The sequence below is a fragment of the Alosa alosa genome, chromosome 9 (genome assembly GCF_017589495.1).
Source record: "Alosa alosa isolate M-15738 ecotype Scorff River chromosome 9, AALO_Geno_1.1, whole genome shotgun sequence".
Lineage (NCBI taxonomy): Eukaryota > Metazoa > Chordata > Actinopteri > Clupeiformes > Clupeidae > Alosa > Alosa alosa.
This window is the reverse complement of record NC_063197.1, coordinates 12,773,983-12,800,927: the sequence shown is the minus strand read 5'-3', so window position 1 is coordinate 12,800,927 and position 26,945 is coordinate 12,773,983. Positions and strand designations below refer to the sequence as shown.

At 48.0% G+C, this 26,945-nt stretch overlaps 1 protein-coding gene across 2 annotated transcripts in view; it reads right to left on the bottom strand.

Annotated features, from left to right (window-relative positions):
- The window catches only part of sh3rf1 (SH3 domain containing ring finger 1), a 49,964-nt gene that overhangs the window by 15,726 nt on the left and 7,293 nt on the right, over positions 1-26,945 (bottom strand). For both annotated transcript variants that reach the window (XM_048252156.1, XM_048252157.1), the window contains exons 3-5: positions 9,670-9,945; positions 8,462-8,557; positions 6,318-6,671 (exon numbers count right to left, since the gene is read on the bottom strand). In XM_048252156.1, the coding sequence (XP_048108113.1) occupies positions 6,318-6,671; positions 8,462-8,557; positions 9,670-9,945 (726 nt within the window). The remainder of the gene's footprint in view (positions 1-6,317; positions 6,672-8,461; positions 8,558-9,669; positions 9,946-26,945) is intronic.

Genomic DNA, 26,945 nt, shown 5'->3' with positions numbered 1-26,945 from the left:
AATATTTTAGAATGCTGTCTGGGCTGAAGAGCCAGCTGTCAGTGTTGTGCTTGGTAAGTTCTGTTATCCACTGAACATAACAGAATCCCTTCAATTAGTGAGCGCCCAAAATGTTTTATTTTCTTCCTGAAACTGGTGGTGAAATATGCTGATACGTGTGTGTGTGTGTTGTGAAGGGGGTGGGGGGTGGGTTGCACCTGACCAAGTGACAGCCTCACAGCAATGCAGCGTATGGTAATTAAATATGAATCACAAAGTACACAGTCCTCACTGTCCTTCATATTACTGATGAAAGCTCTCCCTGGAGCGAAACATTTGAGATACAAAGTAAATATCAAAAGGAGTACTCATCGGCTCTAGTTGAGAGAGAGAGAGAGAGAGAGAGAGAGAGAGAGAGAGAGAGAGAGAGAGAGAGAGAGAGAGAGAGAGAGAGAGAGAGGAAAAGAAAAAAAAAAAAAAAAAGAGAGAGACTTGGTAAACAATGTGTGCTACATCTTCAGAATCCTTTGCCAGGTAAATCATTACGCTACTCCCTGAATGCCAAATTAAATTGGGAGTTTAGTGTTCTGTGTATGTATTTATTTGTGTGTGTGTGTGTGTATCTATTTATTTATTTGTGTGTGTGTGTGTGTGTGTGTGTGTGGGGTACAATGGAGAGTAAAATATAAAGTAGAAAACAAAAGGAGCACTGATCACCTCTGGTAAGAAGGAAACCATTTATAGATTGTGTGTGTGTGTGTGTGTCTTGATAAAAAGACATTTTCTGCATCTTAAAAATCTATAGCCTCTTGAGGTGACTCATTACCCTACTTACTGAATGCCAGACTAAATTGTGAGTTCAGTTTAGTGGTATGTGTATGTATTTATTTAAATGTGCACACACACACACACACACACACACACACACACACACACACACACACACACACACGCCTGTCCATGCATTACTCACAACTATAAATACAAGCAATCCAAATGTTTCCACACAAACAACCAAATATGCTCATTAATGGAGATCTGTTCCAGCCGTCCGACCCTGTCTGGCTGGAGGGGGTGGAGGGGAGGGGGCACTGCCATTGCGGCTTACTGGGCCACTACAGCTGCTCTGTGCCCCACTGGCCTCCAGCCACAAAAGGTCAGCATCAAACAGCTCTGGCCCCGCTGGCCCCTAATCAGAGGCAAACCGCAGTGATAATAAAGGAAGCCAGAGAGCAATCACAGGAAATCCTCTGATGGGATTAGATTACCATTTGGGCAGGGGTGACCCTTCCCTACCAGTCAGAGAAATCACTCGTTGCCGTCTTGGGGTCGAGTGTATCTCAAGGTCCTCATCTTTGTAGGCTGCCAGCCTATCGTACAGTTTCTCCTTTTTTTTCCCACCATCACCATGGAGCCTTTCTTCTACAGTGCTCTTGCTTCCTCTCATCTATTCTCTAACTTCCCTCTTATCTGGGCTCTCTCCCCCATCCCCCCACCTCTCACCATATCAGGCTCCTCTGGCCATTTTGTCCAAGAGTAGAATAAAGACAGTGGTCAGTATGAGGGAGGGGGGGCATGGCCCTTCCCAGAATTCCCCAGATGCCCACATCTAAAAAGGCTCAAGAGTGAAAGACTCAAAAACCCTTTTAAAGAAAATACACCCTGTAAAGAATGGAGAGAGAGAGAAACAGACAGCAAAAAAAGAAGGGGGGGGTGGATAAGGACCTCGCCCGCAGAAAAAGATCTCTTTCATGTCGTAAATATAATAGATGCCTCGGCCATTACTGCAGATCCCACCCAGCAGAAGACGTTAGACACACACACACAGTGCAGACAGTGTGTTGGGATCGTCTTACGGGCGTGAACGCTCTGCTTGCAGACAGCGTTTCAAGTGTCTGGTGTGTAATAGCGCTGTAATCACGGCTTAATTTTTTATCATTCCAGTCCAACCCTTTTACTGTGAAGTGAAGTTGTTTAAACCAGCCAGTTAGAAAGAAAACACAACAGTGTTCCTCTTGTGTGTGGTAATAAGGGTTAATAAAAACAGGTTGGCTTGTTGGTGTGTGTATGTGGGGGGGTGATTGTGTGTGTGTGTGTGTTGGGGGGGGCGGCTGTTTCACTGCGGCTGCAGCAGGGGTTTATGGCCTCCGATTTGCCAATGACGTCCAAGGGCTGGGTATTATAGCTAGGCACTTTAGACATGCAGACACAATGGTGAGCAATTTTGCCTACATGCCGTGTGTCTGTTTTCAGACAGCAAAGAGAACACAACCCACTCACACTCTTGGCCTGTCCCACACAAACACACACAAAACTCTTAAATGCCTTTCCCCTCCACACTCACCTTGGCATCATTTAAGGCTCTCTGGAGCCACACTCTTAAGTCTAAACACTCACGGCGTGGGTTGGAAAGGCCACATAAATAAAAACTTCACATAGTTATGCACGGAGCATACAAACTACTGCAGAGGGAGAGTCTTTGGGTCAGCCATACTACACACTTACAGCCACAGTCCCCCATCAATCAGGCCACAGAGAAGGGGCGAATAGAGAGGATGATTGATAGGATAGTCACCCTGGGGGAGAGAAGCGGGTGGGACACAGAGTATACTGTATGTGTGAAAGAGCTAAAGAAAGAGAGAAAGAGGGAGAGAGAAAGAGAGAGAGAGAGAGAGAGAGAGAAAAAGAGAGAAAGAAACTCGGGAGCCATTTAGCCCTTAACCATGATTCCAAATTTGTCCCATATCTTACTACATTAAAAGACCAAAAAACATGCAAACGTTTTGATAATGTACAGACTAATTGAATTGGAGAGAGAGATAGAGAAAGAGAAAAAGAAAGAGAGAGATGAGAAGGTAAAGACTCCGTGAACATAAGATTGGATCACGGTCCCAAAGTAGTGGAGGATGAGCTTCACTTCCTTACAGTGTAACAAATATAAAAGCATTAGGGAAAGCTATTTCTCAAGAACAGCAGACATTTGTCCTGAGTTTACAAAAAATGATAAGGCAAAGCACATCATTCCTTCTGGGTGAAACAGATGAATGTTTACAGCCAGCCTCCACCTACCTACACTGCTGTCACATATTGAGAGAGGATAGCAAATGACTGAACATGTTCTTGAACACCACGCTTACAGTCATGTCAGCAAAGCTTATTAAATGGAATTGAATTTAATGAGAGGCAGAGTGAGCAAGAGAGAGAGAGAGAGAGAGAGAGAGAGAGAGAGAGAGAGAGAGAGAGAGCGAGAGCGAGAGCTAGAGTGCGTGCAAAAGAGACAGAACGAAAAAATAAGAGAGAGTGGCGGGAGAGAGATACGAGCTGACCGCTGCAGGGCATCAGCACTGCGTCTGATTTATGCGTTCTGACACTGCGAGTTTACTGGGGCACAGCCCCAGCACTAATTGACACAAACAAGCACATCCGCAAACACCATCAGGCCCTTCATCCTCTCACTCCCAACATGATACTGCCATCAGCAGGACTCACGCTCGCCTCAACTCTGCCTTAACCATAACTGTTATGGGTGGACACAACAAAACCGATTTGGAAGAGAGGCTCTCTCCTACACACTTTAACAGGAGTGGGACTGGATGCAAGAACATGCTGCAGTCAGCATCCAAACACACACACACACACGTTCGAGTGGCCCATTCATCAAACAGCTTGACACCCCTGTTGGTCAGGTTGTTGGCATGTGTCGGTCCCAGCGTCCTCGTCCTTCTGCTTGTTCCACTGACAGGCCCTCCCACTGGGACCTCAGCGCCTGGCAACCGAGGCAACAGCTGTGAGTGGTTGTCATTCCGAGGCGGTGAGGTTGCTGTGGAAACCAGTGGAACTTGGCCGAAAGGGAGAGGGAGGCTTCTTTTTTCCCCCGTTTTTATATATATTTCCCAAACGCTAAATTTTATATCCAAGCGGGGAGAGAGAATGGTCACGCGATCCATGATTTCAAACAATGAATGGCCTGGTTAGAGGGGACGGAGAGAGAGAAAAACAGAGAGGGAGAGAGAGAGGGGGAGAGAGAGAGAGAGGGGAGAGAGAGAGAGAGAGAGAGAGAAAGAGAAAGAGAGAGAGAGAGAGAGAGAGAGAGAGAGAGAGAGAGAGAGAGAGAGAGAAAGAGAGAGAGAGAGAGAGAGAGAGAGAGAGAGAGAGAGAGAGAGAGGAGAGAGGAGGTCTGGGTAATTGCTGACAGAAGGGGAGAGCCAGAGCGGGCCATTCGGGGTTGGAGAAAACAAACGCCTCATTCCTCTGACAGTGCAGCCGGCGAGGCCTGCCTTGGCTTCAAGCGGCCGGCTTAGTGCGGAGTCTCTCTTGCTTCGTCCCACACACACACACATACCGGATCTCTCCCTGGCTATGCCAATTACTCCCTTCTCTTTCCTCATACCATACTCTTGGGGAGTCCCTTTGAGTCCACATTTATCTCAAACTTTCTCACTCAACCTTTCTGACCATTTTTCTCTCCCCGCTGCTCGTTCCCAGCCACACTGGATCCATTCCTCCACCCTTGGAACACCTCGTCCCCGAGTTCCATTCCAGGCTAACGTCCCCGCGTCTTTCATTCCAGGCGAAGACTCAAAGCTAAAAGAGCTCCCCCTGCCAAAAGTGCAGATAAGATGCAGTACTCTTTCCATCCCCACTCCTCCACCTCTATCTCTTTTCCCACTCCACCCCTCCTCCCCCATGGCTGCCAAAAGGCATCTGAGGCCATGGCTGCGTAGACCGCAGTGTTAACAACAGGCCTGTCAAGCAAGAGGACGGATTTCAGAAGTGCTCAACTTGTTGGTTATGGAACTGGGTAACTACGGTGACTGACTGTCCACTGCTGCTGTATGTGTACAAGTGTATGTGTGTGTGTGTGTGTGTGTGTGTGTGCGCGCGCGCGCATGTCCGAGTGTGTGTTTAAAGAACAGCAGTTCCCAGGCCTCCCTCAGGCCTCCACACAGACATAAACAAGGCACAAACAGAGGCGCGAACCTGATGATGACGCCAATGCAAACCTCCCCATTCTCAATCCTGCCTCCTCTCCGTCAGCTGCACTCACAGCAGGCCCTCCCATTCATGACCGCATTCACCCCATCCCAAGCACTCTCTCCTCAGCCGTGTGTGTGTGAGTGTGTGTGTGTGTGTGTTAGTTACTGAGGGGAGAGATACTTAAAAGTTCTGTTGCCATCTGAAAACCTTGAGTATGATGGCCCTCAGATATAACTGAGTAATCGTACTTTGTCATTTCTGTTCATGTATGCATGTTATTGCAAGTCTAGGCACCAAAGCTTGCTTTGAGAAGTAAATGGGTAGAACTATTAAATCCATTTTAATTGAAGAATAATTAAAGGTCTTTAAATGCCAGTCTCATATTGATATCAGTGTTTGTTTCCACTACTTTCACTTGGCAGTCTAATTTAATGAAATGTGTGCTCTCTCTCTGTTAAAAGTATTGGATAAACAACTGACCTGAGTGGTTTGGCATAACTAGTATCTCAGTAAGTACCACACAATTATTCCTACTCCCCTGGAGATCACTTATTTCTGAAATAAGGCCAGTAACCAAAGAGCATTAAATCACTGTGTTCACCATAGATATTAGCTACCCCTGTTTTCAGCATTTTAACAAGCTCTCCTATGGAGACAAGCTGTCAAATTCTGCCCCTGTTGACTTGCCCCAGTATTCACGGTTAGTTGCACCTTTAAACCCGTCTCAGGCACACCTTTAGTTGCCACTTTTAAGATGTATTAGAGGGGTAGACAACAAGGGTGTGAGTACTTGAGGGCCTGTAAGGATGAGGGTGAAAGCTAAATTGTAATGCTGCAAGTGCCCACTGGCAGGCTTCTATGTCTGGCTATTAGCTGCATTTATAACCTGCATTTATAAGCTGCATGCACGCTATAATGCTTACTGCCTTGGATTTTCTCTGCTTGTGTTTGACCCTCTCTGCTTCCCGTCCATTTCGCCTCTTATTTCTATTTCTCTCTCTCTCTCTGTACCGGGCCGTCCTTGTGCGAGGCAACCCCATTCTTCAGCGGAGTTCGACTCACTGTTTGTTCCTGTTCAAAGGCAGTTGTCCTTGCCGCCATGATACAAGTGATACAAGTTCTTTTACTAAAGGGGTAAGGTCTTGAGTTCTTCAGAGAGCCTTGATCCAATATCAGTAGTCATGCTACAATGGTGCTACAAAGATGAAGAGTGGAAGAGAATTGAATGAAACACACTAGACCTGACTGGAGAGAAATTCAATAGAAATGAATACAACCAATGTCTCCCAGAACACTCCACTGAGAGGAGTCCACGGCAGTCGAGCGGGCACCTCGGGTACCCCGGCGGTGGTGGTTCTCACCTGGGAGGGGGCGCTGGAGGAGAGGCCGCCGCTGAGTTCCCCGATGCGTGCGGCGGCCGTGGGGTTGCTGGAGCTGATGAGCACGGGCCCGCTGATCTCCATGGAGTGCCGCTGGGGCGGCGGCGCCAGGCAGGGCTTGTGCGACATGGTCAGCGACGTGAACGAGTGACGCTTCTTGCTGTTCTTCTTCTCGCCGCCGGGCTTCTGCACGCCGTTGGCCTGTAGGAAGCCCGGGGCGGCGGACGATGAAGGCATGATGGTGGAGGAGGAAGAGGAGGGGCCCTCGCCCGCAGATTCCCCGCTCCCGTCTGAGGGCTTGTCCAACTCAATCAGCTGCCGAGCAGCTGTGTTAAACTAAGAGAGGGAAGGAGAGAGAGAGAGAGAGAGAGAGAGAGAGAGAGAGAGAGAGAGAGAGAGAGAGAGAGAGAGAGAGAGAGAGAGAGAGAGAGAGAGAGAGAGAGAGAGAGAGAGAGAGAGAGAGACATGTATTAAACATATCAATATAAAGGAGTCACAAAGCCGAGAAAACTGTTATTCTTCTCACTCTACTCTCAAGGGCCAAATTATGTTAAATTAACATCAAACTGAAATGACAGCCATCAGATGGTGACACAAAGGAGAGGGGGGGGGGGGGTTGGCGAGGGAGGGGGGCATCATGACAAAGGGGGGAGGGGAGGGGGTTAAAGGAAAGAACAAAAAAGGTAAGAGGTGAGAAATATAATGAGACAGAAAAGACAGAAAAAAAATACAGCAAAAGAAAGAACCAAACAAAATAGAAAGACAGCGAGAGAGAGTTAATGAAGGAGAAGAGGGAGAGAGAAAGAAAGAAAGAAGGAAAGAAAGAAAAAAGAGAGAGACCTCCATACACACTTCAAAAACCTGTGCGACTTCAGAGCAAGATGCTTAGCACTGATTGTGAGGGGGCTAGATAGGGTGTGTGTGTGTGTGTGTGTGTGTGTGTGTGCGCTTAGGGGAGGGTGAGGGTGTAGTAGGCTTTCATGTGCGAAGCCAAAAATCAAAGAGAAAGACTAAAAAAGGCTTTAGCTAATGATCGAGGGAGCACCACGACAAACACATGGCCTGGAGCTACATGGCTACCTCAGTGCCTCGCTCGCTCGCTGGTTTCTGAACAGACATGAAGGCTTCTAAGTGCAGTGCTTACTTCACTCGGCTGAGAGGGGACGAGCATGTTTGGGTTCATCTACAGTTCCCCGTGGCATGCACACTACCTCCAAAACAGGTGGAAATGGCACCATTTTTCCTCCCTCCAGACTGCGCAGATGTCAGTTCTGATGTCACCGAGTCGGCGCCTGTCCCCTCACAGAAGCTTTCAGGTGGAAAATGCCTGCGGCTGGGCTAAATTGCTCTGTCTTTTTCCAGACCCACACCTCCACACACACATACACACCACCTTCTGTGATCTGTATGACAAGTGTGTGACTCCAAAAACACTTTCCGCCTGCTTCGCTGCAGCCATTTCCACAGCAGGTAATTCTGACAGCCTGGGTTGTTTTTCTATCCCTATCCTTAAGTCTTTTTTAGATGCTCTTTCGCTACATTAGCGCTAGCGTGTGGACGACAGGTGGAGACAGGTGGGGCTCCAAATGGGCAACGCCGTCTACTACCTGGTGCTGAGAAAGGAGTAGGGCTTCTTTGGTTTTGTAAGGCATGGAGGGAGGGGAGAAAGAGATATGGAGAAAGAAAGAAAGAAAGAAAGAAATAAAGAAAGAAAGAAAGAGAGAATCCACAAGGGCCTTGCTAAAAGTGCTATTTGTGAAGATGAGCCACATTTCTCCCCTTCTGCTCGACGCTGGCACCCTGCCGGCAGGGCCACAGGTGCACCCTATAAATACCACAGAGACTTTTGACGCAAACGAGTGGCGTGGGGCAGACATCTCTTCTGGTGTGTAAATGTTGCCCTTCTGTCATCCTTCACCATCACAATCCAATTCAGGCAGCACTTAGTGGCTAAGCCAGTGGCTCCTTGGGTGGAGGAAGAACTTGGTACTGACAGACAGTGATGCACAAGCCATTCAGAAAAGTTTTTATTTCCAATTATTTCATCATTCATCGTCATAAAACTGCAGCTGTGAAGTTTTTAAGGGGTAGTGTGTGTTGATTCAGAGTGGTCTCGTTAGGCTCACCTCCACGTAAGAGATGGGGAAGATCCCAATCTTATCTCCCAGCATGCCCTCAGCCCAGTTCTCATCCACACGACGAATCACAGTCAAAACATCATCCTGAAAAAACAAGGAGAAAGCAATGGAAGGAAAAAGAGAGAGAGAGAGAGAGAGAGAGAGAGAGAGAGAGAGAGAGAGAGAGAGAGAGAGAGAGAGAGAGAGAGAGAGAGAGAGAGAGAGAGAGAGAGAGAGAGAGAGAGAGAGAGAGAGAGAGAAAAAATGCTAATTGGGAATATTTCTTCCTCTCTATAAATCAGACCGAGGCAAGTATAATATTTTATTGAAAGACATAAAGAAGAAGGAACCACTAAAGAGGGGGGGGGGGGTATTACAATTCCATGTAATATCTTTTCAAAGCATTCTCATTTCTTTACTTTGGATGTCTTTTGTGCTTAATAGGCAGAACTAAAAACGAGTTCAATAAAATGGAGGAGGAAACCTAAACAATGGTAATATACATCCAGACTCTCGTAAGGATGCACAGGGCCTTAACAAGAGAAGAGGAAAGCAGAAGAGAAAAACTAATACTAGGACAGTTTATCTAGAGAGTTGTTTTCAGGTTTAAATCACTTTTGCTGCTTCAAAGCAGCAAATGAGCTGAAAGAGTACAAGAGTACAGGAGATTTTTTGTTAGTGGGAGAAGGAGAATTGTTGCATTTCCCATAAATATGGAACTTCAGGCGTTTGCGTCACGGATTTGTTTGCTAGATGTGAGAGTGGCTGAGCTGGCGGTGGTGGCCGCGTCTTTTGCGAGGCGACAAAGAGGTGTGTTTGAGTGAGAGGGAGCTATTCTCAGTGGGAGCGTGGGTGGACGGTGAGTGCGTCAGTGAGAACCAACTCTGTCCTTTCCAAACACACACGCACATACGCACACACACACACCAGCACTTATCCAGGAGTTTGGGGCCATCGCCACACACTCAAGGTTCAACCACAAGCCTCCATTGCACCCCTCTTTCTTACAGGGACATTGTGTGGTTGTGGGACAGAGAGAATGAAAAGGACCTCTGAGAAACCAGCACTAGCTGTGTGACCTCTACAGGTGGGCGACGCAAAACCCAAAATGCATCTTAGCCATCCAAAAAACAATGGTCTGGACCCTGACATCTTCTAAAACATTGGTTTTGCACCAGAGGGGTCTACGTGGTGGAGTCGGTTGACCCCACACTGACCTTTGAGAAGGGCAGGCAGTCTTTGTCGGCCTCCTTGTCCTTCAGCTCAAAGTCATAGAGCGCTTTGCACTGGGGCGGCGGCTGGGGCAGGGGCTTGACGACCTGCACAAAGTTGGTGGGGAAGAAGCCATGCACGCCGCCCATCTCGCCATGGTACCAGTTCTCATCCACCTGCCGGCGCAGGATGATGATGTCACCCTTGGTGAACTTGAGGTCGCCGGGCTCTTTGCCATCATAGTTGTAGAGGGCTTTGGCACAAGGGAGCTGGGGAATACCCTGCAGAGAGAGATGGAGAGGAACAAGGATGAGATGATGGGGGGGCAGAGAGAGAGAGAGAGAGAGAGAGAGAGAGAGAGAGAGAGAGAGAGAGAGAGAGAGAGAGAGAGAGAGAGAGAGAGAGAGAGAGAGAGAGAGAGAGAGAGAGAGAGAGAGAGAGAGAGAGAGAGAGAGAGAGAGCGGTCATTCATGGTCTGAAACTGAAATAGCAGAAAGTCATGGATAATGCAGCAGTTGCGGCACTCAAAAGTGCATTCATTTTTCAGAACCAGATGGGAGAGAAGAGGGGACAGTTACACAATTCTGTGTGTGTGTGTAAAAGTCAGAAAGACACCGTAGTGAGTGACCGAGTGGGCGATAGCGAGAGATCTATGCCTCAGTTCTAAAAAACACTTTCCATTTTCAGCCCTGTACGCAGCAGTATTAATGAAAGTGCCCACACTCACGCTCGCTCATTAGACTCACTAAACAATCCTAAATTCACCGTTTTCACACTCCAAAACTAAAGGTTGGTTGGCGGTCTTGGTTGCCATCAGTCTTTCAGAACTCCTAGCTCCAACCTATTCACCTAGCTACAAAAGGAGTGCCAGGGCCTCTGCCCGCCACATTCCTGCTGTGTTTGTTTCAGTCCCAGCCCTGTTTGTTTACACGGCTCATGTGCTGTCAATCTTCCTTCTTGTCCGTCCACTGCCTTGAGGCTCCATCGGTCTGTCTGTCTGGCAGTGTGCGCCCGTGCTTTTACCCATCTGACCTCCATTTGCCCCCCTCCCCTAAAAAAAAAAAATCCCAGAATGCCTTTGGGGACACATCTCGGGACCCACAAAGCCTTGGGGCAGGCCCATTTATCTCCCCACACTGGGCTTTGTGGTCCGGCCCAGTCGTCTGGAACCCCTGAAAGACCCATTCAGGCCTGACAATGACCCTGTGAGTGTGAGGGGGTGGTGGGGTGGCTCGGGCTACAGAGGGGGTCCACCATTCAATGAGGGCCTTTCAGAGAGGGGGGGGGGGGGGGGGGCGTTCAAGAGACGTGCACCCACCCCAGAGAAGAGTAGGGGGGGCAAGAAGGCCCAAAACGTCTTCGTGAACAACCCCCCCAATTCAGCTACATATCCTGAGCAGTGCTTGCTCGGAATCACAAACACAACCCCGCTGAGTCCAAACCCACAGAGACCGAAAACAGACAGAAAAAGAGAGTGAAGGAGAGAGAAGGGGGGGGGAACAAGAGAGAAAGAGAGAACGTGAGAGGGACAAATATGGAACAAGAGAGAACACATGTAAGGAGAGCGAGATGGCTGTTCGTGTACTTGCGGAACCTTTGAAGAGAGCGGGCAGGATAGAAGAAAAACATGAAGAAAACGAGACGATGCATGAGAAACTGCGGTTATGAAACAGACAGAATAATAGAGGACACAGAAGCGGATGCTAAAGAGGGTGGATTTAAGAAGTTCTGGAAAGAGGGGCACTGGGAGGGAGCGAGAAAGAGAAAGGAAGAAAGAAAGGGAGAAAAAGAGAGAAAGAGAGAGAGAGAGAGAGAGAGAGAGAGAGAGAGAGAGAGAGAGAGAGAGAGAGAGAGAGAATTGGCACAGAGCTGCCATTAGATACTAATGAAGCATTAAAAGGCTCTGGGGAGAAATAGGCTTTGGAATGAAGTGTGACTGAGTTCTTTTTTTAGCTGTCTCTTATATTATACAGACTTAGACAGACAACACACACACACACACACACACACCTGACTGAGTTCAGACAAACATTTTGTGCTGTGTAAGAAACGGTGTTTTGTTTTTCCCTAAATCCACCTTGCCCTTTCAACCATTCGTCCCACTGTTTCTCTCTCGCACACACACACACACACACACACACACACACACGTGTCTACCACAGCCTTAAGTATGCAAGAGAAGAATGTAAGAGAAAGTATGAAAATGGAAAGAACAGAAGAAATGAGACTAGATAGACAGAGAGTAAAGGCAGACAGCAGAAAGACAGAGAGAAGAGGAGAAAAAGAAGAGGGAGAGCTGGTGTGTGGGCTTCCGGCCCTGTCTCTTGAGTGGAAACTGAGTGTGTGTGAGTGTGTGTGTGTGCGTGTGTGTGCAGAGTGAGTAAGAGTGTGTGTTTGGACTGGACTGACTTGAAAGAACACAGCCCAGGCCCAAATCCAGTGCAAACAGCAGTCCTGCGCCTGAGAATACGTGCGTGTGGAACATCGGGGTGTTCTGGTGCCAGGTTCTGCCTTCCCGAGTTTGGGGAGGAGAGGGAGGGAATGTTTGGACGGCATTAAGACTCAAACGAAACCCTCCAGTTCAACACACACACTTGCATACTTAGCCCCTTTCCAACTAGACCATCTCACGATATAGGCTAATGACAAAGATTTCTCCATTGTTCTTCAAACCAGCACACTCTAACCCAGGGGTCCCCAACCTTGTTTTATGTACCATGGACCGGTTTGATTCCTATTTTTTTCCCACGGACCGGCGGCGGGGGGGGTTCCATGTTCCATATGTGTTGTGCATGCATTACTTGAAAAGAACTAGCTCCAGTTATGTATGAACAGTGAAGGTAACGATCTCTTAAACATGTGAAAAACGTAAACTTGAAGAAGTGAAAATTGAACAATATGAACTATGAATATTGAACAACTTGAAGCTACATCTATAGCCTACGTGTGAACATGCTTAACAAAACATGGGAACTAAACGTGCAGACATGAATATAATCAGTGGGAGCCCTGCTTATGGAATGATGGAAGACAGTGACACCCTCAGTGTGTTTGAAATGTCCAGTCGATTGAGCAATTTGGTCTTAGTTGCAGTCATTGCCGTAAAAACCGGCCTCGTGGTGGGGAAATGGTAGCTTAAGTCTTCTTCAGCTTTTACGCTATCTCGGGATATTCTGCTTTGTTATTGATCCAAAAACCGCCAGAGAGGTTTCCTTATAGACACTCTTAAGACCATCGTCATTTGCAATTTCGATCAACTGCTCTTCCTCCTGCGCTGACAAGTTAGGACTATTTGGGATATTGACAAATGGGTTGAGGACCCACTCATTGGTTTGCCGTGGATCTTTGGAGGATGGGAAGCAACTCAAACTCATTTGAAAGCGCAACAAGGTGATCGCACCAGCTGCGAGAGAAAGGGCCCTGCCTCAGTCTCCCCAAACCCCCACTACTGTTTGGAACATATCAAATACACCCCGGTCCACTCGTCGTCCCCACAAATCAAGCTTGGCTTTAAATGCAGCGACTTTATCTGCCAGTTTAAAGACCGTCGTCATTCTCCCCTGGAGTGACCGGTTGAGGTCATTAAGCAATCCGAATATGTCACACAGGTAAGCGAGTTGACACCCAGTCCTCATCACTAAAATGTGCAGCTTTTTTTCTGTAAGAAATCTCTCTGCGGCTGACTCTCTCAACTCAAACACTCTGGCCAGTGACCTGCTAAAGATGCTTGTTTTTTGTTGCTCATTCTAGCAGTTTAGCTAACTTCGTGTGACATACCGTTTGCCAAGAACTGATCAAGTGAAGTGAGCCGACCTAAGGCTGTGCAGCGCTGAAGGCAATATGTAAAAGTGTTGAAGGCGGGACAGACAGACGTAAAAAATAGACCTTGCAAAATGCAAACATCGCATAATCAAACAACTGCATATAGGCCTATGCCATGTAAAAACGTGACATTATTGCGAATTAAATTTAGTTTAGTTTGAATCCATTTTTTTTAAACTCATGTTGTAGGCTACGGCCCGGTTAGGAATGTCCCGCGGCCCGGTGGTTGGGGACCGCTGCTCTAACCCAAGCATCTGTGCACTCTGAATCCAAGTACTAGACTACATGGTTTTTGACCAGTTAAATAAAGAGTTCCCTCCATGTGGTTAAATGCACTACATGGTTCTTGGCCAGCTAAATGCACCAAACCTTCCACATGGTTTCGAGATCACACAAATGCATGGGGGTCCTCTACACGGTTCTGATCCAGGTACCTGCATTGAATCCCCTACATGATTCTTGACCAGTTCAGTTTAATGCAATCAATCCTCTTCATGGTTCTTGACCAGTCAAATGCAAACTCATCTACATGGTTCTTAATTTAATAATACATTTTAACGTAGAGTTCTCTATAACCAGAACTTCAATGCAGAGTTCTCTATGGCTCTTTCTAGATCTGAGGAGGAACACTGGGAAAGGTTTTATTACAGCTTAGGGTTCATTTTCTATCCAGTGGCCCCATAGCCCCATATCTCATTAGCAGCCTACTCTAGCGAGTTTAATATGTTTTCATGGGAGACGCTATGTTACTTGGTCCATCACTGCCAGTGCCAGGTTCCCCCACTGATTGCATGGCTAATGAGAAACTACGCTATGCAGAACTAATGGTTTTCGCCATCACACTAGCACACTTTCCGCTAGCACATTTTCAACCATATCCAGCCGTGGCCACAGCCATGGATATGTATGTGCAAATGCAATGCTAGTATTAAAAACCTACACACACACACACACACACACACACACACCTCAAAGAATCATATCTGAATGTAAAACCTGTTTGTGTGTGACCACTAACAGTCAGTAATCTAATCTAAAAAGGGCAAGAATAACACCTCGTAATAATGGTACATGTGTTGCAGACAAAACCCCCCTGGCCATCTATCCATCATTCCCCTAACCCCACACCAATCCAATGCTTTCTCCACCCCTTCCTCAATCACCCTCCTCCCTTACCAGACTCCTGCAACACACACACACACACACTCCCCAATTTGTGCCCCTCCCAGTGTGGCCAGCGTCTCCTCCGATCCCCCAGGGAGCAAGATGGCGGTCAGCTGGTAGCATCATCGGCTAGCTTACGGGCATTATCCCGTCGGATAGGGCATTATCAGGTTGCAGCATCAGGCGGGGGGTTAATCCCGCGTTTATCTGCCATAATGCAATTAGGCCTCGAGCGCTTAGAGCGCGGCTCGCCACTCATTCACACACACAGCGCCATGGCACAGCGCTGCACGGTCAGGCACCAGAGGGAGCATGGCACGGTAGCCATGGAAGAGGTGACCCAAGCACCCCCCCCCACACACACACACATATATACATCCTTACATACATGATACTCACGTAGATACATAAACTCACAAACGCTTGCTCTTAAACACATACATGTGCATTCAAACAGCATTCAAAACTGAACACAGTTCGGTGTGGTGGAGTTTATGCCATAAAGTCTCTATCAGAACAGTCTTCAAAGGATGTAATATTGAGAAGATGAAACCAAATACTTAAAACCCTCAAACAATTCAATTAAAATTCCCAAAGTGTCAAGTAGGTCTAGTGTGTGTGTGTGTGTGTGTGTATGTGTCTGTGTGTGTGTGGAGTGAGAGAGAGAGAGAGAGAGGTGGAGATTAATTAAGGAACAGGGGAATTAACTGAATTGAAGCAGAATGGATTTGTTTGTTCAGCAGGAAACAGTCACTTGGCTACAGGCCCACAGGTCAGCGGTTCTTTTACCATGTTATTTCCAAGCCCCGCTGAGTCTGTGTGTGTGTGTGTGTGTGTGTGTGTGTGTGTGTGTGTGTGTGTGTGTGTTTAAGCAAATCCTTTTGCTCCTGATTTCTGTTTTATGGGCTTGGGAGCTGGGGGAAGGGTATGTTGACTAGACGGGGGTCTGTCTGCACCCCCAGAGGGGGGTCGTCTGACTTACGACCGCCCCCGTCCAACCTCCCTAACCCCCCTCCTCAAACACACCCACACAGACACAACCCCCCGACCGTCTGCTGAAAACATGTCCTCCCAGGAGACCGTATGCCTACTGTACCCCTAAAACATGCATGCATGCGCCACACACACACACACACACACACACACGCCAGCTCGTCCTCATTAGGCTGTCTTTGTTTCATGGCAAGGCCCAGGAGAGATGCAGTGGGCCATGGCTGAAGACAGGGTCCTGTGGGGTGGTGGGGGTGGCGAGCAGGGGGGGCATCTTGTTTTCATTAGTGCTCCATTACCCCAAATTGGTTCTTAATGGCCCTGTTTATGACTGCCGTGGTGCGGCTCAACCGATGTCCCCATTGGGGTATTTTATTTGGGCTGACAGGGAGGGGTTGTGTGAGGGGCTCCAACGACCCGAGTGGAAATAGGCCAGTGACGCATATCCTTGTAGCCTGATTGGCCGAATTAACCATAACGGGTCAGAAATCAGCTCACAAACCTGCATGACCGCCACCGACAGTGCATCAACACCGAGGACAAATAAAAGTGCCAGGACACGTCCGATGTCCTGTCTTGAGGTGCTGACTAACCTCATGTGCCCCCCTAACATCATCACGAGAATAGACACGCAAACAAGACAATCATATTAGGCAGGCGCTAACACGCCAAGTCTGCAGAGCCCAAAGGAGAAGCTGGAGGAGGAGGAGGAGAAGGAAGACTTTCGAGCCTCAACATGTGGCTTTTAGCCCCTAGCCCGGCTCAGTCACCTCTCACCCAGAGAGGGCCCAGGCGTCGTGGGGGGCGCCTAGAGGTTTGTCATGCCACTGTCTGCCCCCCAAGCTGCGGTAAATGAGTGCAAGGGCCTTGCTGGATGACTGCTGGCGAAGGAGAGGAGCACATGGAACAAGGAACAACAAAAGTACAAGTTCAGTGCTCCGGTTTCCACAGCAACAACCCCCCGCTCCTCTCGTTTTTTTTTTTCCAGTGCTGCTATTTATGGGTCTCAAAGTCTTGATGCAAGGCGGGCCTGTATAAAGGGCCTACCCAGGCTATCATGGTGTGTGTGTGTGTGTGTGAGTGAGAGAGCGAGGGTTTCAACTGAAGCTTTTATTTTTAGAGTAAACACAGAAGCGTGACTGCTACACGTGTACTGCCACTGATGTTCACAGCACACGGGGACATCAAAGATGGAAGGATGAAAACTTGCATGCGCGCGCGCGCACACACACACACACACACACACACACTAACAAAGACACTGAGGAATTGAACAGTAAATCACACTGGCCTTAACGTTAATTCAGAGATTGCTACAAGAGAAATTGAGACGACTGAAAAAACGAGACAGACACACAGAGAGAGAAAGAGAGACAGAGAGAAAGAGAGAGAGAGAGAGAGAGACATCTGGGGGCCAGATGTGTCCATCCATATCTGAATCACACGTGAACCTGAGCTATTAAAACACCCTTCACCTCCACCTTCATCCTCCTCTTCTTCCAGCCCCCATCTTTGCCACACTTCTCCTCTTCCTCTGTCAAAGCTCAAGCCTGCCGTAAAACTCCAGAAATAGCGTAACATCACACACACACATGCTGTCGCGGTCATTACAACACACACCTGCTCTACAGTACCCGGTTGCCGACCCCTATAAAAGTGCTCTTTACTGGCCTTCTGGGTTGACGCTGATGCCGTTGGACTTCAATCTGACGGCTCATGGGACTCGCGGTCATTTGGCTGTGATTGAAGCAAGCTGGCCCCCACAGCCTCATGGGAAACGTAGTTCTCTGCCCGGGATCAAAGCCCTGCCCCTGCCCTGAGCGTGGACACACAAGGCCCATGAGGCAGCCATGTGGAAATTGGAGGAGCGTTGGACCAGGGTCTCTGGCCCTCAGATGTGGTAAAAACGAGTGGACATTTCTATAAAACCAAGGGAACAAATGGGAGTGGAGCTGGGCTGAGACACTGCTCATGGAGTCTGGAGGGTGGTGGGGAGGGAGGAGATGGTGTAAGCTACAGATTAGTCATCAAAAAGAAAACCATTTTTGTCAGGAAGGGGGTCTGGATTTATTTGGGGGGGGGGGGGAATTATGGAAACAGAGCCATGTGGTTTTGATAAATCTGCTGTGTGTGTGTGTCTCTCTCTCATGTTGTTTCACACACACACACACAAAGACAAAGGAACCATATGTGTATGAATCCGTTTGCAGAGTTGTATGATCTTCTCCTTTGAGCTGCTTTGAATATTCGTGTGCGTGCATGTGTGTGGGTCTGTGCCTCTGTGTGTGCATGTGTGTGTTACCCTGCCTTCACCTGGCTGGCCTCATTCCCAGGGCAGGGGGACAGATTGTGGGTGGCCTCTTGGATCACGGGGGGGGCAGCCCAGCCCAGCCCTACACCACACCTCTGAGCCCCTCTCAGCCCTGGAGCCCCGGAGCTACACTCTACTCCACACTGCACTGCACCGCTCCGCTCCGCTTTGAAGAACAAGGCCAGGGAGATTAGCGAGAGGGGAGATCAGGGCAAGGCCTCGGATGTTCACCAGAGGAAAGAAGAAAAAAGGAGGGAGGAGGAAGAAAAGAAAAGAAAAAAAAAAAAAAAAAAAAAAAAGACAGAATGTGGCTGGCCTGACCGTTAGAAAGTAGTCCAATATATGGGCTCAATGACTCTGTGGGTCTCGCACTTCCTGTTCTCCCGGTCACGCCATGAAGGTTAATACCCATGGCTCTGACTTCACCATGCTTCACTCTCTGCTTTTCTTTTCTCAATGGCCCATCATCCTCTCCTCCGTCCAATCCTCAACTCCTCTCCTTTATCCTCCTCTTCCTCAGAGGACTCCATACCCCAACAGAGGAACGCAAACAAATTGTGTCGTTTGCCAACCTGTTACCTCCGGTGTTTTGTTTAGCACACATCTTGCTTTTCCCACTCATTCATTCATTCATTCATTCTTTTTATCTACCCTTTCATCAGCTTTCCTTTTTGACGTCCTGTTCTGAATCTTGCTATTGATTTTCTTCAAACTGGAGCCACCTCTCCCTCCATCCCTTTCCCTCACTCATCGCCTGATCGTGCCTCCATTACCATGGTTTCCCCAGGAGCGAGAGAACGAGGGATGAGAGCTGCTAAAGATGGATGGATGGATGAAGAGTAGGAGGAGCAGGTGCGCAGTGTTTCGTGACCACCTGAGAGGCCTGAAGAGCAGCCAATTAGCTTGTGTCCCTGAGAGGGAGCAAGGCAAGGCAAGGCAAGGCAAGGCAAGTGGGGCCTTTCAAACTCGCTCACCCTTTTTTCTCCTGTTCCCCTCAAGCCTATTTTCCATCCAGTATGTTTGAGTGAGGGTGAGAGTGAGTGAGTGAGTGAGTGTGTGTGTTTCCCTTGGTTTGGATCTCTGCCCCCCGTCTCACCCCCTCACGCTACACAAACACACACTCGCGCACACACTTGCTTCGTCTCTCTTGCTTACATTATGACCCCCCCCCCCCCCTCCTCCTCCTCTCTCTGGCGTTGGTCTAAGGGCCCACACAGGAACCACAGTGAGGTCAGACCGATGGCCGTGGGTGTTTAATGTCGTGTTTCCACCCAAAGAGCTGCACAATTTTGGGGAAAACTACATTAAATGGGAAGACTGAAAGAGAAAAGAGAGGGCGAGAGCGAGAGAGAGAGAGCGAGCGAGAGCGAGAGAGAGAGAAATGGGGGGGAAGAAAGAAAGAGACATGAGTACTGGATACAGCTCCAAACCAAAACAGCCCAGCATTCTTCAACACGCCTTTTGGACTTACTGGGAGTTTTCTCAATGGTAAACAACCTCCAGAGCCAAAAACCAGACAGCGAGAGGCAGAAGGAGAGAAACACAGCACTCATCAACATGTGAGCGATGGGCCCAGCAGGAGTTTGGCCAGATTAGTAGATCCACTGATCTGAATGGCCCTGTGTGCCGAGAGCCTTCCCTTCACTCCAACAGGCCGTTTTGGCTGCTGCTGTTGGCTGTGGTGGGTCTTTCCTTCTTCGCGGGCTTCTGTGGAGGGTGTGTGTGTGTGTGTGTGTGTGTGTGTGTGTCCTTCAGAACCCTGTTAGTGTGTGTGCAGTGCAAGGCAGAAGAAGAAGACCCTGTGCATTTACACACACATAGTGTGTTCTGGCAGCCTGGAGGTCCATTTTGGACGTGTGTGTGTGTGTGTGTGTGTGTGTGTACACTGCCATCTCCCCTACACACCTAGTGGGCAGAAATCACAGCAAACTGCAAGATGAGTAAATCTCTCTCTCTCTCTCTCTCCCCTTCCTTCAACACACACACACACACACACAGAATGGACCTCCAGACTGCAAGAACACACTGTCCTGGCACTGCGCAGTACAAACACACAAATAATTCAGAACAGGAGTGCTGTGTACCTCCTGGGGCCAGTGGACCAGCACGGGCAGACAGTGTGTCCTCCATTTCTCCTCTCGCTCCAGTCCACCACAGGGAACCGAACGACGGGGAACCACACTCTGAGTCTGGGCGAGTTTGCGCTCAGTCACCGTGTCAACCGTTAACTGGCAACTAACAACATTATGGGCTGGTGAGTGGCAAGGTCTCTTAAACAGGACTTTAATGGGTTTCCTACCCTTCCTCATTTATTACTGTCTGTACCGACACCACTCTCCACACACACACACACACACACACCTGGCTCAAGTCAACATCTTGAGATTAGACACAAAGAGTGTCTAAGCAGGTGTGTTGATGTTTAACTTGAGGTGTGTGTGTGTGTGTGTGTGTGTGTGTGTGTGTGTGTGTGTGTGTGTGTGTGTGTGTGTGTGTGGGTGCGGTGGCTTCAAGAGGGAAAGAACTTCAGGTGAGGCCTGTGGCTAAAACTTAGTCACTAAATAAACTCTGAGCCCCTCAGAAGTAGGTCATCTTACATGCCAAGAGAGGGGGGAGAGGGGTGGGGGGAAATACAAACACGAGACGCAGCCCCATGGTGCAACACAATCTCCCCACTACTCCAGCAGCCTCTGGTAAAGGTAGAGGTGTTCACAGAATATGTTAAACAGCCTGCTTGTAGTATGGTCCGGTTCATTTGAATTATTCATTAAACATGATAGACAGACAGACACACATTAAAATCCTTCACAGTCCACCAAGCACACTCTTTCCAGCTTTCATTCCTTGAGGTTCCTTACTAAGAGTTTTACCTTTAGTATTAAACTCACGCCACTAACACACACACACACACACACACACACACACACACACCCCAGTGTAAACATGTAGAGCTTTTTCTATGTCTCTGTAAATGGCACACAGGGTCGTCTTTCTCCTCAGGGTTCAGCATTGTGCCAGCAACACTGGGGACTCCTGCAGTTCTTCTGGAGGGAGAAACCAGCTCACTTTCTCCGACTCCCTCTCTCCTTCACACTCGCCCATGTCTCCACTCCTTCCTGTCTCTCTCCCTTCCTTGAACTCTCCCTCTCTCCTCCTCTCCTCCCTCACTGCCACCCACAGTACAGTGCTGTCTCTGTACTCTGTGTCTGTGTGCAGCACTGTGTAGCCTGCTGTGGCTCCAGCTCAGGGATGCGGCTGAGAGAACAAATGCAGATTAACTCACTTCAGCCACACACACACGCAGGGGTTTGCCCCCGGACAACACAACCCTCAACTTTCACATTTAGCCAGAGACTCGTAGAGGAGTGTATGAGTGTGTGTGTGTGTGTGTGTGTGTGAGGGGAGGTGTAGAGAGGAAGTTGGAGCAGAATTGAAGGAGATGATATTTCTTCCATGAGACCACACATGTGAGTGTAGAGGGGTTAAAGACCCAAACAAACATCCACCCACCCGCACACACACACACACACTTTTAAAGACCTGTTCTGAGGGATGGAGCTGAGGGCCGAAGGTCAGAATCCTGAAAAACAAAAACTGTCCACAAATCACCAGCTGGCCTGAGGGAGGGGGAGTGGGGCAGCACTTAACATGCCTGCCCACCAATGAGGCACGCAGAACCAATCACAACTGGCCAATCAGAGCCCTCAGAGTGTGGGGGTGCCCAGGGGTCAAACTGCTCCACTTGAGGTGAACCATGACCGTGCGGGGGGGGCAGAGGTACATGACACACAGGAGAGAGAGAGACGCTGGGTGTGTTTTTCTTCATTCAAACAATTAGCCTGTGTGTGTGTGTGTGTGTGTGTGTGTGTGTGTGTGTGTGTGTGTGTGTGTGTGTGTGTGTGTGTGTGTAAGGGGCTGTTTTTCTTGCTGTTGTACCACTGGAGCATCATTTCATGCTAGAGTGCACTGATGCCCCCGACAGGTAGAAAAACACTTCATGCTTTGCGTGTGAAAAGCCCAAGGCATAGATATGAGCTCACAGCGAGTACATTTTCCCACCTGGGAATTCTCTGGGCCTGTGTGTGTGTGTGTGTGTGTAGTCTATGGAGATAGTAATTTTGTTGATGCACGTGTGAGGGTGTGTGCATGCATGCAAAGCTCTGCGATACACTAAGATACTATTAGGGATTCCAGTCACTGCAACCTATTGTTTAACCGAATAACTAGACCACACACACTGCTAAAGTGTGTGTGTGTGGGGTACCGCTCAAGTCAATAGCAGCTGATGAGATATTTAACAGTACAAGACAGGACAAGACACACACACACACCTGTTGAATCACACCAGGGGATTTAGACAGGATGGTGGTCCACAAGTGAACAAACACAGAGGTCGGCTGTTCCTTAGGACAAATATGCTTTTGTATGACCCCTATCTGCCTTATGTGCTGCACTCTGTTAAAACAAGGTTGCTACTGAGGAAGCCTAATTGAGGCTGCAATCGAAGTCAGAAAAGTCTATTAAACAAAGAACTCGTATGGCATTCTCTAACTCTTTAAATGGTGAAACTGAGCAGCATTGTACTTCAAGTGTGTGAGGACTCTCGATCAAACAACCGGGGATTCTTCTATGACACACACACACACACACACACACACACTGTAAATGTGCTACATTATTACATTAATGATGTGAAAGGAGTTATGGAATTGGACAGCTTGGGACCAAGACACAGCTGCAAACAGGTGTGTGCCCAAAAGCACTTTTAGAACAGGAGAGAGACTCTGTATATATGTGTGTGTGTGTGTGTGTGTGTGTGTGGTGTTGTGACTGCAGCAGGTGCTGTACAAACTTGTCAGACCAAATCACACACTTTATGGGCAACAGCGGCCGTTGGAGACAGGATAAAAGAAAACACGACACGATTTCCTTTCTGGCACCCACACAAAAAGCTCGCCGATTTCTCTTATTTGTTTGAAGTGAGAGATTTACAGTTCACACACACAAACACAAGAAACAACCCAAACTACCTCAATTTTGTGGTGAAAAATTAATTGCGCGCACACATCAAATACACTCTTCGAACAAAAGTCAACACAGACACACACCACACACACACAGACACACACACACACGTACGCAAACACTCCCCCCCCCGGGCCAATATTCTTAAATAAGAGAGAGAGTCAGTCACCATGACTACAGTTTAATCACCTGATTAAATCTTTTGATCCATCCTTCTGAAATTATATAACCCCAGGAGGGTAGTGCTGAGAACACAGTCCCACCCTGCTGTGAGCCAGCGGACACGTGCACATACGCACACACACCTAAGTCGACCAGAGCAAAAGACATATCCAGAATCTACATATCTCTCTCTCTTTCACACTCACTTCAGAAAAAAAACAACAACATTAACACATAGCAGCATCTCCTTAACACAAGCACACGTGTGCAATTGTCTGTGTGCACATGCTCTCCAGTCTTCAAAACACACACACACACACACACACACACACACACACACACACACACACGGAAAAACTAAACACAAATAAATCCTCTAAAAAACATAAATCCTCTCCCCTCAAACATGCAAACATTTCTCCTTCACACACACACACATACATACACACACACACACACTCTCTCGCTCACTCGCACACACAGAGTGGAAAAGAGAAGGGGCGCAGGCTAGCTAACAAGTGTGTGTGGAGGGCTGAGGAGAGAGGAGGCTGGTCTGGAGGCGTGAGGAGAGCTCAGAGAGACGAGCTGTCTGATCTGATTACACTGGACCCTCTGCAGCACAGACCGCTAGACTCCAAGCAGGCAGAATCAAGAGATGGGAGGGAGTGTGTGTGTGTGTGTGTGAGTGAATGAGACAGAGAGCAGAATATGACAGAAGAGGAAGTGAGAGATAAACAGACACATACATACATACATACAATTAGGAACAAAATGATTCATACCCCTTTCAGTCAGAACAAACATATTGGTGAAGAGAAAACCAACATTAAATCAATATTGGCCAATGGTATAAATAATTTGGGCGATGTTCCTAACTCTCTCTCTCTCTGTGTGTGTGTTCCTAACTCTCTCTCTCTCTCTCTCTCTGTATGTCACACACACACACACACACACACACACACACACACACACACACACCACACAGTTAGGAACAAGACAGACACAGAGAGTGGGAAGAGAGAGAGTGAACACAGAGATTTTCTGATGACTGCCCTGACGGGAATCATCATTCTATTAAAAAAAACAGTGGTTTCCTGCATTTGAGAGAGGATTTAGCAGAGAAGAAAGGAGCCTAACACAAACAAGCAGCACACTAGCAGAGTCAAAACAAAAACAGAGAGAGGGAGAGAAGAATTGAACACACCCAAAGACAACACAAAGAAGACAACAGATAAATATGCAAACAAAAGGAGAGGAAGACGGTTAGATAAACACTCAAACAAACAGAGAGGAAGACAGAAAAATACACATAAACAAAAAGAGAGGAAAAACAGAGAGGAGGAGAGAGGGAGAGAGCCATGTGCTGTTGGAGAGCAGGAGTAAAACGCAATGAAAGAGAAAGACACAAATAGAGAGACATAAGACAGACAGACAAAGACAGACGGACAAAACTACACACAGACAGAAAAGGAAGTCATGTGACCTACATGTAGAGGAAAAAGGCCCTGGGAAGTGGGAAGGAGCAAGGGAGAGAGAGAGAAGGAAAAAAAAAAAAAAAAAAAAAGAGTGAAAAAATAACAGATAGAGCGAGACTGAGTGTACGAGACAGGGGAATATTCCCAGTGTTCACGGCCGGTAAGCATGCGCTTTAGCCTGCAGGGGCTCAGGCATAATGAAGGGGTTCCGTGACACAGGCCGGGTCAGCCAGAGGTTTCCTCAGCAACCATGATGTCATCAAAAAGGGCCAGCGTGACTCAGAGGAGCCCGCAGAGGAGCGGCTGCAGGGCCCAGGGCCAGGAAAGGCCAGAGGAATTTCACAGGGCCCGTTTATGTTCAGGGGAACACAGTAAACAACATTCCTGCTCACTATAAAACTGAGACACAACAGACACAACACACAGACAGAGACACAGACACACAGCTTTAGGTTCAAAAGAAAAAGCAAACATGACATGTCAAAACTTAAGAGCAAAACATTTGCTGTTCCGTAAACCAAAAAAGCTTTTGGCTGTTCAAGCTTCAAGGCTTTCCAATGTTTTATGGCAAAAAAGACTAAAAAAGATAAAAGAAAGGGATGAAAGAACATCAGAAAAGCAGAACCCTTAACCAAGGGAATTTAGTGCAAAACAAGTCCAGAGTTAACAGGCTAATCAGTGGCACTTTCTTCCTCACTAACTAGGAGGAGCAGAGGCCACCACATTACAAAACAACTCAGACCTAAAAACGACTGAAGGTTTCTCATTGCCATCTAAATGAGGGGGACCTCTGGAGGTATAGAGGGAGAGAGAGCGAGAGCGAGAGAGAGAGAGAGAGCGAGAGCAAGAGAGAGTCAGCGAGTCAGCGATGCGTTACAGCAAGCCCTCATTATTACGGGAGAAACAATGGCCTAATTACACCCCCCGGTGATTCAGCTGGGCTGGACAGCAGGCAGTGTACACACACACACACACACAAATTTGCCGTAAAGCAGCCCCAGACCCATTTAAAATCCCCCCCTTCAGCCTTTCACACATTACACCACGTGTGAATTTCATGCATGGAACACTAATCTGAACTGGACAGAGAGCTAGACAATTTTTTACAACTCACAGATTACACACACACATACGTCTCAACTTGCTCTAAGCCCTCAGCAGACGTGGGCTTACAATCTGCTGGTCCCTGCTTTCATCTCCTCCTCTTACAGGGGATGGCCGTGGCAGTCCGAGAGACAGACTGACCAATAGAGTGACCTCAGTGGCAGTCACCCTTAATCACAGATGAGATTAGCAGTGCTTGCCCCAGCTCTCATTAAATAATGGTGAGAATCTCCAGCATCGGTAATGAACCTCGTTAGGAGACATTAGTGAGGGAGTGGGGGTGGGACGGTGGAGGAAGTGTGTGTGTGTGTGTGTGTGGAGGGAGCATGCAGCAGCTTTTAAAAAAAAAAAAGGTTAGACTTTATCATGCATGGCTTCATGTATTATAATGAATCTGGGGCCGTTTTCCCTTTATCAGCAGGAAGTATTAAAATGGCGCACTGATTAATATGGGTTGGGGTAAGATGGGCGTGCTCTAGCGAATGGGAGCTTTAATTCATCTTTTTCTTCTGATCCCACACTGGTGTGACCTCTCACCTCTAACCCTTCACCCCTGACCTTTCCTCTTGTCCTTTTATGCCTTTTTTTAGCTCTGATGGTTTGACTAGCCTGACAAGAGATTGTGGAACAAAGAGTTTGTGTTTTTGTGTGTGTGTGTGTGTGTGTGTGTGTGTGTGTGTGTGTGTGTGTGTGAGAGAGAGAGAGGAGAGACAGAGAGAGAGAATGTGTGTTCTTCAATGACAAATATAGATTTTATGTGTGACAAATATGAGTGCTGCTAACTGTGTGCCTTCTGTCTTCCTTACAATCTCAGTCTCTTTCCTCCCTCTGTCACCACACACACACACATACACATGCTACAGCTGGTGGGTTTTGGTGTGAAGGTGACATCTGGCCCTCTGGCCATTTGACTACTCCAGTCACCTTCCTCTGTCAGTTTTCATCACTCTCTCCTTCCTTCTTTCTTTTCTCCCCCCTCCCCTCCCCGCACCGTTACCCAGGTTAGCCCCTCTTCCATGACTAAACTACAGTCAGCATACCCAGGGGCCGTGGAAGAGGATGACCACCAAAAACACAGTCTCTCTCTCTCTGCTGGCCCATTCAACCCATGTCAGTCTGATCAGAGGCCCATGGAAACAAAACCGTGTGTGTGTGTGTGTGTGTGTGTGTGTGTGTGTGTGTGTGTGTGTGTGTGTGTGTGTGTGTAGCACGCTCCAGACCTTTTAAC